The sequence below is a fragment of the Theobroma cacao genome, chromosome 1 (assembly GCF_053813885.1).
Source record: "Theobroma cacao isolate CCN51 chromosome 1, ASM5381388v1, whole genome shotgun sequence".
In the NCBI taxonomy this organism is placed as follows: domain Eukaryota; kingdom Viridiplantae; phylum Streptophyta; class Magnoliopsida; order Malvales; family Malvaceae; genus Theobroma; species Theobroma cacao.
This window is the reverse complement of record NC_142639.1, coordinates 17,441,901-17,455,642: the sequence shown is the minus strand read 5'-3', so window position 1 is coordinate 17,455,642 and position 13,742 is coordinate 17,441,901. Positions and strand designations below refer to the sequence as shown.

The 13,742-nt window shown below is 34.7% G+C and overlaps 2 protein-coding genes across 2 annotated transcripts; one reads left to right on the top strand and one right to left on the bottom strand.

Annotated features, from left to right (window-relative positions):
* The first annotated feature begins 3,068 nt into the window (after positions 1-3,068).
* On the top strand, positions 3,069-6,214 carry LOC18612794 (cyclin-dependent kinase inhibitor 3-like). Its single transcript, XM_007049724.3, has 3 exons — positions 3,069-3,734; positions 5,387-5,590; positions 5,744-6,214. The coding sequence occupies exons 1-3, from the start codon at positions 3,304-3,306 to the stop codon at positions 5,811-5,813; spliced, it is 705 nt and encodes a 234-aa protein (XP_007049786.3). The 5' UTR covers positions 3,069-3,303; the 3' UTR covers positions 5,814-6,214.
* A 2,227-nt stretch (positions 6,215-8,441) lies between these two features.
* On the bottom strand, positions 8,442-11,716 carry LOC18612793 (BSD domain-containing protein). The gene is made up of 4 exons (XM_007049723.3): positions 11,387-11,716; positions 11,208-11,317; positions 11,023-11,120; positions 8,442-8,996 (listed from the first exon to the last, which is right to left on the bottom strand). Exons 1-4 carry the CDS (start codon positions 11,598-11,600, stop codon positions 8,858-8,860), a joined length of 561 nt encoding a protein of 186 aa, XP_007049785.3. The 5' UTR covers positions 11,601-11,716; the 3' UTR covers positions 8,442-8,857.
* Between the last annotated feature and the right edge of the window lie 2,026 nt (positions 11,717-13,742).

Genomic DNA, 13,742 nt, shown 5'->3' with positions numbered 1-13,742 from the left:
TATGGAATCCAACAAAAAAACACCTATCAATCCTTGAGTCAAACTTATCTGCATTATTTTTTCTTACATATACAGGACAACCCCATATCTTTAAATGTTTTAAACTAGGAACTTTTCTTGTCCACCTAATCACCACATACAACCAATTTAAAAGTCACATGTCATTCAAAAGCCCTATAAACACTAGAATTTCTTGGTCACCTTCACTCACACAACACCAAAGTTTACATTTGCATAAAAAGTCTTTAGCTCTTTCCTATATCGACAAAAATCACAAAAGAAAAAAACTACCATCCTAGCTATCATAAAGAACCACCACCACTAACCTAAAAATTTACACCATTAAACACACCAAAAACAACCAACAAATACCTAAACAAGTAAGTAACAAAAAATGAAAAATGAAATGCCATGGAAGGCTTGGGTTAGGTTTTAATCTTTTTAGATTATGGGGAGTTTCTTATACACTTTTAATTTAAGGAAAAGAAAGAAGGAAAGGTAAAAATATTGACATGATGATGATAGTGATGGCAATGGAAGGTAGTGAGTGCCTAGAGAGGGTAAGGTTTTAGTTTTAATTTCTTAAAGAGGCAATCGATGAAAAAGAAGAAGTGAGGGGAAGAAGAAATCAAGATTGACAACGACAAAATTCGATTGACAACAACAAAAAGAAACCTAAACGTAAATCAATTAAACAAAATAAGAGGTTGAGAGGAAGAAAAATAATTTTTTTTAGGTAAAAATGGATGTTGACGAACAGGAACCATTATTGGTGGACGATGGTCAATGACAAGCTTATTGATTGAAGTGTGGCTTTATGTAAAGGTTGACAGAAAAGTTGTGAGGGTAAGAAGAGGAAGAAGAAGAATAAAATGGTTTTGGGGTTTTGATTAAAGATTTACATAGTGCTTCCAAAACTATGTCATTTTGAGGTTGAAAAAAGAAAAAAAGGAAAAAAGGAAGAAAAAGAATGGGTTTGATCTGACTTGATCTTGATCAAGAGACATACTAACCCACTACCCAGTGTGTGGTAGGCCCAAACAAAGTGGGTCCTTTGAGGTATATTTCTTTGGGATTGTCCTTTAATTTACCAATTATTTAGCATTTTAGATTATTTAATAATAAATAATGAAGAATTATAACAATAAATAATTATTGACATGATACCTAAAAAAGTCCTTGCACTATCTAGAAAAATTCAAACAAGCTTTTATTTTTTGTTGTATTCAATCAAGTCTTTGTACTTTTATTTTGAGTCATATAAATTTTTGTAATTAATGGTTGACTAACGTGGCATGCTAACATGTTGACAATTCATAATGGATAATGACGTGATATGCTGATGTGGCAATGTGGCATTTTCACCATTTACATCAACAAAATGTCAGTGCCATATGGACATAAAATGACATGTGATATTTTGATTAATGACAATTAGTCAACTGTTAGTAATAAGAACCAATTTCTAAAATAATAATATAGAGGCTTGATTAAACACAATAAAAAAATAAGAATTTATCTGAATTTTTTTGAATAATTAATTGACTTTTTCAAGCATGATTATTTGATTAATTCACTATTATGAAGTTTTATTTTAAATATGTAGCAACATGTCAAAAGTAAAGTTACCCTATAAGTCTCCCAAAACAAAATTTACTTAAGGATTATTTCTTTCTTTTTTTTTTTTATAAATTCTTGATAGAGATAAAGCTCATGAACTTTATTAGGGATATTTATTTAAATAATGTTATCAAAGTCTTACGTTGAATTGTTGTATCCATAATTCTCAAGTCTTACCTTTAAATGTTTTGAATAAAAATTCTCTATCCTTACTTAGTGTCCCTCTTGATGCCTGTTTTATAATTTTGTATCATGTTTTTAGTCTTTTCAATCTTATACTGTTAACCGAAATCTTTAACCCATAAACCCTAAATCCAATACCTGAAACCTTGAATCATAAACCTTAATAGTATAAACAAATAACCTAACGACCAATGTAACTAGAATGTAAAAAGTTTATTAAATACGTGATGTAAAATTATATAAGAAGCACCAAGCGAGGATAGAGGATTTCTATTCAAATGTTTTACACAATTTTGCAATTAGCATTTGCATAAATATTTTTTTTCTTTTTATCAATTGTAAAATACATTTTCCATAATGAAAAATTAGAAAATAGAAATAATTATTACTAATATAAAATGATAAATGGCATAATATCTAAAATAACCCATAAACTATTTAGAAAAATTCAAATAGATTTTTATTATTTTATTACCTTCAATCAAGTTTTAATATTTTTATTTTGAGCCAAATAAGTCTTAGTATTTTTATTTTGATCCAAATAAATCCTTATACTTAATAATTAACTTAGTCAAAACATCACTTGTTATTTTATGTTACATGACACTAACGTGATGCACTGATACGTCATAATGAATGATGACGTGGTATGATTACATAGTCATATGATATTTTCATCCTTCACATTAGTGCCGTGTCAATGTCACGTGAGCATAAAATTTAACTAATTACAATTAGTTAACTATTAGTTATAAGAGTTTATTTGAGTTAAAATAAAAATATAATAATTTGATTGAACTAAATAGAAGAATAAAAATTTATTTAAATTTTTTTAAATAATTCAAAAAAAAATTTTGGTATTATGCCATGATAAATTGCATACTTGAAAAAATTGAAGATAAAATTTTGTGAAGGCATTATGTGAATTATAAACAAGCAAATTGACAAAAGAGGTTTAATAATTACCCTGTTTCCAAGAAGAAAATTGTATCTATCTCTATCATCTACCCTATGTATTTACAAAATCATGGATGAAAATGAGGAGAGTAATGGGAAGATTTCATATGGAAATGCTGATAGCGCTGAAAGTTTCAACAAGTCAATTGTTTTTCAAGAAAAGTACGAATAACAGAAGCTTTTTTTTTTTTAATTTTTTTATTGATAAAATAACATAAGGATTTAAGTAGTAGTATTTATAAATATCTGAATGGGACAGGCAGCCAATAAAAATATAATGAGAAAATAAAAAGGTCACTGTCCCCCTAACCCAACCCTAACTTTTCTCTCCTCTCCTCATTTCTCCCCTTCCCTCTCTCCCTCCCTCTTTCAGATACAAAAATTGGTCCCTGCTTTCCCTCCCTCCATTCTTCTCCCTTAAAACCTCTGTTTGCTCTGTTTTTCCCCTGAAGAGAAAAACACCTTTTCAAATACCCAATCTTGGCATACATAGCAGTAGTTAAAATCAAAACCCTTTTCCTCAGAGACAGAGGGCAAAACAATATGGGAAAGTACATGAAAAAATCCAAGATAACAGGGGACATAGCAGTCATGGAAGTTTCTCATCAGTCAACCTTGGGTGCCCGTACCAGGGCTGCTAAAACCCTAGCTTTACAAAGACTCCAGAAAACAACCCCCTCTCCTGCACCAGCCCAAGTCGTTGCTTCAACCCCAGACGTCTCTTCCTTTTGTTATCTTCAGCTAAGGAGCCGTAGGCTGGAGAAGTTGCCTTCCCCTGTGTCGAATGATACCAAACAGAAACAACAGGGGAAAGAGAGTGGTTGCAGAGAAGAGAAGAAGAATAAGAATGGTGAGAAGATAAGTGAAGGGTGTTTTAGTAAAAGCAGGAAAATGGTTGAGGGAGTGGGGCTTTGCTATGAAACAGAGGAGACCTCTTTTGGAGAGAACAATTTGGATTTTGAACCCAGAGACAGGTACTTTTTCTTTCTCCTCTGCTTTTCTTCTAAAAAATTTTCCTTCTTTTTTTTTTGGGCTTTCAGGCTTTGGAACTTTTCAGCATTGCTTTTTTGGTTCGGCTGATAAGATTTTCAAAATATGTTCTTTGAGGGTTTTTTTTTTTTTTTTTTCAGTTGGCTTCCTCTTCTTTTTCCATCATTCTTTCCCTTTTTCCAATTCTTTTGTTAGCGTCACGTCCTTCTACTTATGTTCTTTTGGGGGCTTTCACATATCTCTTTCATTGCCAGTCTTTGCTGTTTGCTTTGGTTAGTTTTCTTCCCTTGTTTCTTCTATTTGACACTTTAAATGAGATGTGTTTGCATTTTTGAAAGATGGGTTTTTTTTTTTGGGGTCTGAAAATGGACTCTTATTTTGTTCTTTCTAGTGGCTGTTAGATTGGACTTTTTGTAAAGAAGAGAGTTATGAAGTGTTTTTACTCTTCTGTCTGTTCTGCTAGTTTTCTTGGGTTTTGATAGTAGGCTGTTCCATGGACTAAAACATTATAAAAATAGTAAAAGAAACTTCACTGAAACAATATCTCTGTGTTTCTACATGTTACCTGTTCATTGAAAGGTGGTACATCATTAATTTTTTTAACAAACTTTTAACTTGTTTTTTGTGTTTTTCCATTTCGCTTTCGTGTGATGCATACAAGTCATTACGTAAAAGTTTATTGAATGCTTGTGACTTATGAGAGATTATTTTCAATGAGAAATAGACAGTGTTTCTGAAACCGTCTGGACCTCCTCAGCAGGCTCATTATTGTTTCAACTTGCAATTTCCCATACGGTAAAAATTGCGCTAGAAAATAAAATAAAATGCTTCATTTTACGGGTGTTGCTTATGAAAATAATAAAAAAGGTTGAGATTTGATAAGTCTTGGCCCTCAAATAATGCAATAGTTTTAGCTGCACGGAATATGTTAACTAGAAAAGATTAGGTTCTAAATGGGAAATCGGAAGTACTATTGCACCAGGAGAGAAAAACCAGTGTGTTTGATCTTCGGGGTAGGAAGTCTTTGTAATTTTTGGCTTTGCTTGTCCTTTTTCTGTTAATTAATAAAGTGAAAAGAAAAAAAACAAGAAAGGTGAACTTTTGGCAATACTGGGCAGCAATAACTGTTCTGCCTCATTTGTGTTAGCAATGATATATCATCTTCAGGGGGCCTAGTTTCAGACCCAAACATGAATGTGGGATTCTCTGTTTTGGGTCTATCAGTAAGTGACAACAAGTTGCAGATTTCTCGCTTTTTATCTTATTGTTGCTGGTCCTTGCCAAATTTAAGCTTGTGTCTTTTAAATGCCTGTCCCTTCATTATATGAGTTCCTCTTCCACTCTAATGGGAATATTAATTTTTGTTTTTGTTATTAGTTAAGAGATTTAATTAATGTCTAAAATAGCTTTTACTTTACTGAGCAGAGAAAAGAGGGGGTAGTTTTTAGTTGTAGGGCAAGTTCTAAGCGTGATCGGAAGTGAATATTGTATGGTTTCAGTGGCTCTTTATTCTAGTAACCCATAGTATAAGAAATTCTTTGTGCTTGTGCTGGTATTTTATAGTGATTTTTTTTTTTTTTGAAAGGTAAAAGTGATGTTGTTTCATTCTTATAGATAATTTGTTCATTTTATACAGGAACACTAGGGAAAGCACACCGTGTAGCTTGCTAAAGGACTCAGAAACTGTTGCAACTCCTGGTTCGACCACAAGGCGGAGAAGCTGCCCTTCAACTCAACGAAGAGGGTGGAATGAGATGCAGAGATTTATCCCAACTACGCATGAAATGGAGGAGTTTTTTGCCTGTGCAGAACAACAACAGCAGCAACAATTCATTGAGAAGTAAGCTTCTTTCATTCTTTTTAATCATTTAAGGTTTCCTGGCGTAGATCTGCTGGGTGATTACAATTTAGCAATGCTGGTTGTTTCCACTCTGAATGACTTCGATGTTGGCTGAGCTGACTGAGTCTTAATGAATATGCTTGGATTCTGCAGGTATAATTTCGATGTTGTGAAGGATATGCCCCTCCCAGGCCGCTATGAATGGGTGCAAGTGACTCCATAAGCTGAGCCCACTAAACTCTGCTCCCTGCAACTTGCTGATTAATTTTATGCTCAAGATTTCAAAGCAAGCAGTGTGGTATAACACTACCATTGCTCTTCCGAGTTAATGTAAAGATCGATTGAGCCTCAACTAAAGTGTGTAATTTAAAGATCTGTAACATAACAGAGCTGATGAATTACAGTAACCAATTTTAAACCCGAAATCCTTTGTTTAAAGGAAAAAGAAATAATTTGTAAGGAATTTGCTGCTTTTTCCATTATTATTGTAATTGATTAGGAGGTACATCATGTTTCTAGGTTTTTTTTTTCCTGTCTCGTCCATGAAGTTTCACTTTTGTCTATACTCAGGTAGGGATGAACATGGATGGGCTCTGGAAATAAATGCAAGTCATTTGTCATTAAGTGCCTTTTGTCTTTTTCCATGTTTTTGCACCCCTCCCCCTCCCCTTACCCAACCTTTTTCTTTTTAATTCTTAGTAGTATCATGAGATGAGACAGCATTACTAACCTGCAATTGGATGTAAGTTTGGCTGTTGACATCTCTCAGTGAATAAGTCCATGTATGTAGCACAAGATTGTCTTCAAAAAAAGTAAAATATTTCATTCAGCTCCAATTGAATGTTTCAAGACAATTGGACAGGCAACTTAAGATTGTAACTACTAACCGGAGTTTAAGGCTTAAGTGGGTTCAGTCTCAGACAGGTTTCAATCCCAGAAAGAGATTAAAAGCCCTCGCAGCCCAATTTAGCGAATGCCGGCTCTGATTGATGAACAAGAAACTCGCCGCATTATGTTTGAAGATTTGGGATTCAAGGACACTGGGGGTAGTGGGCCATTGAAGTAGCATATGCCATGGACTGTTCTGTGGTAGAAGTGTATCTTACTGGAGAGCTTCAGGTTCTCTGCCATTTCTGACAGTAATTTTTTTTATTTATCTCTTATTGGTGTTCGTTTAATTTTGTTTTCCATAATAACTTTTTTTGCTTTTTCCCTCTGAAATTTGTGGTGAAGCAATAAAGCTGCTCAGTTTGTCAAGTGAGCATTAATTGAATGTACATGAATGCAAAGACCTTTGTGTGAGTGAGTGTGCCCTATTCACATGGGATACTGTACGGTTCTACAGAGCTTTTTCCGTAAGAACCGTAACAGGTTTCAACAAGTTCAACGTTAGATTTGATTTGGTGATGTTCTCTGTTTCTCTCTTCTATTAGTATTTCCATTTCTGTGCCTGTGGATGCAATAGCATGCATTCATTACCTTGTAGACGACTGGAAGTGGAGAACTTTGTTAGGCTGGCAGGTGAACCAAAATTCATGCTCTTGGTTGCAAAAGAAATGGCAGAAGGGAACAAGACAAAGCTTCTTTCTCGTAATTAGCAGGCAAATTTCTTGGAATGTTGTCTTTAAAACCATTACAAGATTGATTAGGAAGAAAAGATGGATTATGAATATTTGTCATGCATTTTTTGTCTATAAAAAACTTCTGGTCTGCTTGCTTACCAGTTCTGCGAAGAGCACAGGCCATGCCTCTTAACTCTTTCAGGAAGTACGTAAATTGCATGCTGTGTCCTTAAGATTGCACTATATGAGTTCATTGCAGTGGCATATTCAGAACAAATCTATACATCTATAAATCTGAATTATTGCTTACGAAATATACAAAAAGGGTGGAGACTACTACTATTTGACATTGACGTAGGCACTTATTGAAGTGTCATCAGTGATGCTGCTCAGATTTGGCATTTACTGGTAGAGGTCGGTCTAAGGAAGGACGATAAGAGGAAGTAAAAAAAAAAAAAACAGTTTGTTAGAGCGTCTGAGTCATAGCTTTCCTTTTTACATGACCGACAGGGTAAGTATACAAGTGATGAGAGGACGATCACCACCGGCAATTTAATGTTGGACGTGACAAGAACATAAGCCAAGAAAAGCATGCAACTGCACGCCATGCTCTGTGGACTGTGCAACAGGTCTAACGCCATGCTCCAGAATCCAGAATCCAGCCAACAAGGTACATGTCAGTTGGGTCCCTAATTGGGCTGACACCAATCCCATAAGCAGCCTGCTTCGCTGTTCAACACAAAAAGAAAGAAAAACCCAAATCTATCTACAGGAATTAATCAACCAGGGGTGACAGTTAGTTTGTTTACTGTCTCATTTGCATCAAACATAACCAAATACTGTAGATTCTCAGTGAACTGAAAGTTAAACATTCAAGTAAGTAATGTCTAAAAAATCAGAAAATCCGACAACCCATACACTCTATGGCAGGTAACAGTAATGTTTCTATTCCTATGAATTACCAATACATTAATGTTCCTATTCGTACGAATTGCCCAGCTTTCGGGTTGTTTAGTTATTTTTAGAATTCCTATATCAGAGGTAATCTTTTGGTAAAAAGAGCTTAAGTTTTTTGGATTATTTCATGGTTTTTACAGGTAAAAAATCAACATGGGCAGTGATCTAAGCCTCTTTTTGGTTCTTTCTCTCATAACCTGCTTACAATTTTTCTTCATCTTTTCTGAACAAACGAGAAAAAAAACCTGGCAGACACTCACGACAGTTGTTCATTAGAAACTTCTTTTTTTTTTAAATTTTATTAGAAACTTTACAATGCAAACCAATAAAGATACACTGATAAAGTACTTCATGTAAATATATTCAAACATGATGAGTTATTAAGAGAACGCCAACAAGGACCAATGCTGCAACTATTTTGATTTACAAATTAAATATATTACTTAAGCTGCCAGCACCTTCTTTCTACAAACAAAGGAAAACAAAAAAAAAGAAGGAAGAAAAGGCCTGGTACCGTTTTCTCTGTATAGAGCGAATTATCAGATCCCTTCAACATGCGCATTTAGTTGTTGTACCATTTCATGATCTTCCATTAATTTACTTCAGTTGCGGTCAAATGTAAGTTCACATCTCAAAATGACAGCAAATACTCATTTTAGCACTGGAAATGACCATACATGACCATGCTTTTTTTTTCTCGCTAAATGGACTGATACCTGCTCTTCCTCAAAAGGAATGCAAGTTGGAATCATGGAGTTGATGGTGCAATACTAGCTGCTTGATTTCTTTCTGCCATTTCAACTTCATATGCACTGGTATCTAGTGTTTTCTCATTCGACATAGAATTCCTTTTTAGTTTAGCTAGTAATACAGTTTGCAGCTCATATCTGATAAACAAGAAGAAAAGCCTCTGAGCTTGGGTATATTGGGTTTGTGGGTGCATGCATCAGTGATTAACAACAATTAATAAGAGGATACTGAAAATCTTAAACAACTGAACCAGTAGGCAACAAAAAGAGAGGTTAAAATCATGATTATCAAAGACAGAAAATGTTCACAATATAATGCAATTGAAAGAATAAGCAAAAGTCATGGTTGCTATTCAAAGCAATTTGCTTATTTTCTAAATCTTGATCATGATTTCATAAAATATAAAAAGAAGAAAATAAGTATAGGGTAAAATCACCAACGTTGTGAGCCAGCTAGAGCTGGTTCACACATGTGGGCCAATATGACGGAGCCAAAATCCTCATATGGAAAAAGAATACTGCTAATTACTGAAAAGATTCTTACAGTGGTGCTGCTAAGGCATGTGCAACCCAAAAGATTCACTGTGAGTCTGTGACACTTAGTGGTGAAGAAACTGTTCCAATGCTAAAGCATTTTGGGCTCCTTTAAAATGCATTCTCTAGGTAAATATAGGTCAGATGCTAGTCCAGAAAAGGAATTGAACTTTATGGGGATGTAGCTGCAGTGGTAATGATAAAGCTGCAGAGACGATGGTAGGTCAGCAAACTAGAAAAAAGAACATGGTGCTGGCCATTTGGTAGTAGCAGTGCAGCAATGGTGGTGTTCTTGGTCCAGTGCCACTGTTAACAGGTTCTTTAGGTGGTGACATAAACAATAATGGTGAAAACTGGTGGTCAAAATGTTTAAATTAATGAGGGGAGTGAAGCAAGCAGGAGTGTGGCAAGAAAACGATAGAATTGGTAGTAATATAATATTGTTACAGGTAATTTAATATTTCTTTATTCTTTTTCCAGGAATTCACAAAACCAAATAAATTCTCAGGTTTGTAAATATGGTTTTTCCTAGCCAATTAAGGACATAGAAGATCATCCATACTGATATAGATTGCAGCTGGTTACATTGGTCTCCAACTAATGCAGTATCTCTTTTAAATATTTCAGATGACTCGGACTCAACTCAGGACTTCATTTTTCTTCTTTCTTTTCAAAATTTTATGTGACAAAACTGGCACTCTGCGTTTCTTCCCCGCTCACTTGTGTATGAAAACGTGTATCTTTCATGCCATAAGAGGATAATTATGATTTATCACATTTATTCATAACAAACAAGCAGCAAAGATATCAGTAATCAAGTACAGAGCATCAGAGTATTTCAAACTTTAAATCAGGCAATATGACATCTCCCCCCCCCCCCCCCCCCCTGCCCCCCTCCCCTCCCTTCTCTCTATTATTTTGCTTTTCTGAGGCAAAAATTGCTTGCCAAGTATAAGAATGCTCCTAAAAATTGTACTCAAATGAGAACAAGTATCAATAACTTTCAGGTGCAAGCCTCGCAAACGATATCAACTATTCCTTAAGCCATCTTGAAGCCAAAACAAAAACCACATCATAGCATTACATTCTACAGGTTTACCCTAGCATTCTTATGGTAAACAGGGGCTTTAGATCTCCAAAAATCTATAATTACATCACATTGAAGAAGCACCAGGGAACATATTATGTTGCACTTATAGCAACTCAAAAACTAGCTTTGCTGCAATTCAGTTTCCAGCACGTAATGCTTGCCATGGAAAAAAGGAAGCAATGTGTAATAATCATGCATTATGAAACAGAGGGCAAGTATAAAACAATTCAAGCATTTCTTTCAAGATGTCTATTTTCATTGAAGGAAAAGTGGATGTATTACCAATGTAGGCAAATGTTTCCACCAATGGGTTCTGTTCTTTATGAGTATGTAAACAAATATTATGAGAAGATGACAGTATAAGCATCTAAAATGCATTCTATATATTAATGGGACCAAGCCTCATCGGCTCCTTACTCAAAAAAATAAGTTGAAGCATAGATTCAAATGCACAAGTTAACAATATATGCCCAGGTTCCTTGTTACAAATTCCTAATTATCATGAAAATAAGTAATTGAAAGAGCAGTTGTAAAACTTACCCAGCCACATGGCTCTTGACAAGCATGAAATATATCCTCCAAAATTTATCCTCCTTCAAGTGGCGAGGGCATAGCTTAAATCTAAGCTGTGAAAGTTCCTGGGAAAAAAAGAAGAAGAAGAAAACTATAATTATAAATTACCAGAAGGAGAAAAAAAGGGGTTAAAAAGGAAAAAAAATCCAAACCTTGACTTTTGAAAGAACTATGACAGCATGCCGCTCTTGCCAGTCAGAAAGATCCTTACGCACATTAGAAGAAGTTTGGGTTTCACTGTTAGAATTAGCTGCCTCATTATCTGCACCGAAATTTCAATCAAACAGATTTCATTTGGAATTTCTAAGGCGACATACAAGGGGGGAAATACCTTGGAGAGGGAAATTCTTGAAGGTTTCCGAAGTGAAGGACTTGACATAATCGATTAATTGTCGGGTAACTCCAAACAATTCTTCTTCTTCTACTTCTCCTACTGCTTTGTTCTGTTGATTTTGGTCGGAATGGTTGGATTGCTGTTGCTCTGGATATTTGTTCTTATTACTGTTCCTCGAAACACTGCGTTGAAACCACGACGACAGGTTCATTGTTGTCCGCTCGGAGCCTCGGGTGCTTGGGAGTCCTTTTCCCGAGATTGGGTATCACGACTGGGTTTTATTTATTTTTTGTTCGTTTTTAGTACATTAGGAAAGGATTTACGGGATTAGAAGTATAGGAAATTTAATTTAATTCACTCTTTACCTTTTCTTTTTTTTTTTTTTAGTGTATTAGATCTCATTGTAAAGAAAATGTACTTTTTGTTTTCACTTTATTAGGGGTATTTATCAAAAAATAATGCTTGTATTCTTCATTGCAGTCTCATCTAATGTATGGTGGTGAAACGAGCCTGCCCTACTCCTCCGGTGCAGCAAGAGAGGGTTCCATATTGGTCTGGCTTGGTTATTCTTTGTATCCTCGTCATCAAGCTTGCACTCTTTCATCCTCAGCGGTCTCCATGTAAAAGCCTTCGAGACTGAATCTAAACAACCAAAGAGGTTGTCAATGGGCCTCGATTTCTCCTATGTGGGGTAATATACTTGCATTAAACATGAGTGCAACACCCCATTGTTATATGATTGATTCCTTAAGGGAAGGTATGATACCTGATGGGAAGTATGAATACCTCCCCCAAAGGTATCAATACCTAGCAACCATTGTCGTATGATAAGACTTATTTTCACCCTATAAAAGGTTTTTTCATGTATTTTCACCTTTTAGTTTTTCTCCAAACTCTTATGGAATTTCAATTTCAACCAAAAATCATTTAAATGATGTATGGAAGCTACTTTATCTTATAAGTTAAGGAAAGTGTTGTCTGATTTTGTAAATGCAAGTATACGTAATGCTCAAGTAATATAAAGGTAAGTCAAGTATCATTTCCCTAAACTTTTATTAAGTATTAAATTTGTAACAAAATTTGTCCTATCCAAGCACTCAATTTTTAACACTTAATTTATGTAAAATTTACTAGTGAAACCAACTAAGGATATGAATTTAATTTTACTAAAGAAACTATTATTGTAAAGACCTAGATTCATGGTGTCTCTCAATATTTCATTTGAATCCAATCTTTTCCTTAAAACTTAGATTAATGGAGTGAATGGTTAACCTAGAATCCGATTTTATGTACAAGTCTTTGTTGAGATTCTTACACTCATACTTTTCAAAATTAATCTCATATCTCTATACAAATTAGTTAAGAAAAGCTCATTAAGTTTATGTTCTAATTTGGCTATCTATGGTATTTAAGTATATGTCTATCCTAAATACCAATCCATCACCTAACCTTTAAATGAATCGAACATAAGCTATTCAAATCAATGGGTGAATCTAAACTCCTTTTATCGAGCTACATGTAGACAACTTAATCATTTCAACTAGTGATCAAGCAGTGAAAAGCATTAAACATATATTTGAATAAACCATACAATACCCATTAATACTAAGCAAAGAAAAATCATATATTCAAACTACATATTGAAATAACAAATAATCCTAGAAGAAGAAATTAATTCATCATCATTTCTTCAATAAACAACATAGTTTCAAGAGAATAAATCATTTCTACAACAAGAGAATAAGAAAGAAATGAAAAACTAAAATGAAGAACAAGACTGTCATTGATTCTCAATCTTCAACCTTCTTCGTTTTTTTCTCGTTTCCTCCATTTGTAGAACTTTTTTCTTTTTTCTCCCAGACCTTTTATTTCAGTTGCTGAAAATCACATATTTATAGCCACCAAAAAGCCTTAAAAAGTGAAATCCTGAATAGTTGTGTTTGAGTAAAACATGTCAGAGCATAGCGACCTTGCTTTTTGAGCGTTGCGACCCTCTACACTTAAATTTTTTTTCAATGACTTTCATCTGGCACCACGGCCTTCATTCATAACCATCGCGGTGCTGAGCTCTCGGGACTTAGTATGGAAGCAATGTTGCTTCTTTGGGCTTTGTAGCCTTGAGTCTTTCAAGGTCGGGCGTTGCTCCTTTTGCTGCCTTGGTGCAAAATTGCTATAGTACCTCATCTTGCAGTGCAATTTTCTCCTTCCTCGAGGCTAATCTTGTCATGACCCAAACTCGAGGGTCTGTGACCGACGCATGAGCCTAGCAAGCAAGCCCATGAGACCCGAGCAAGCCTTAGGGATTCAAAATCAAATAACACCTAACCAAGGGATTTCATATGTCATATTCATA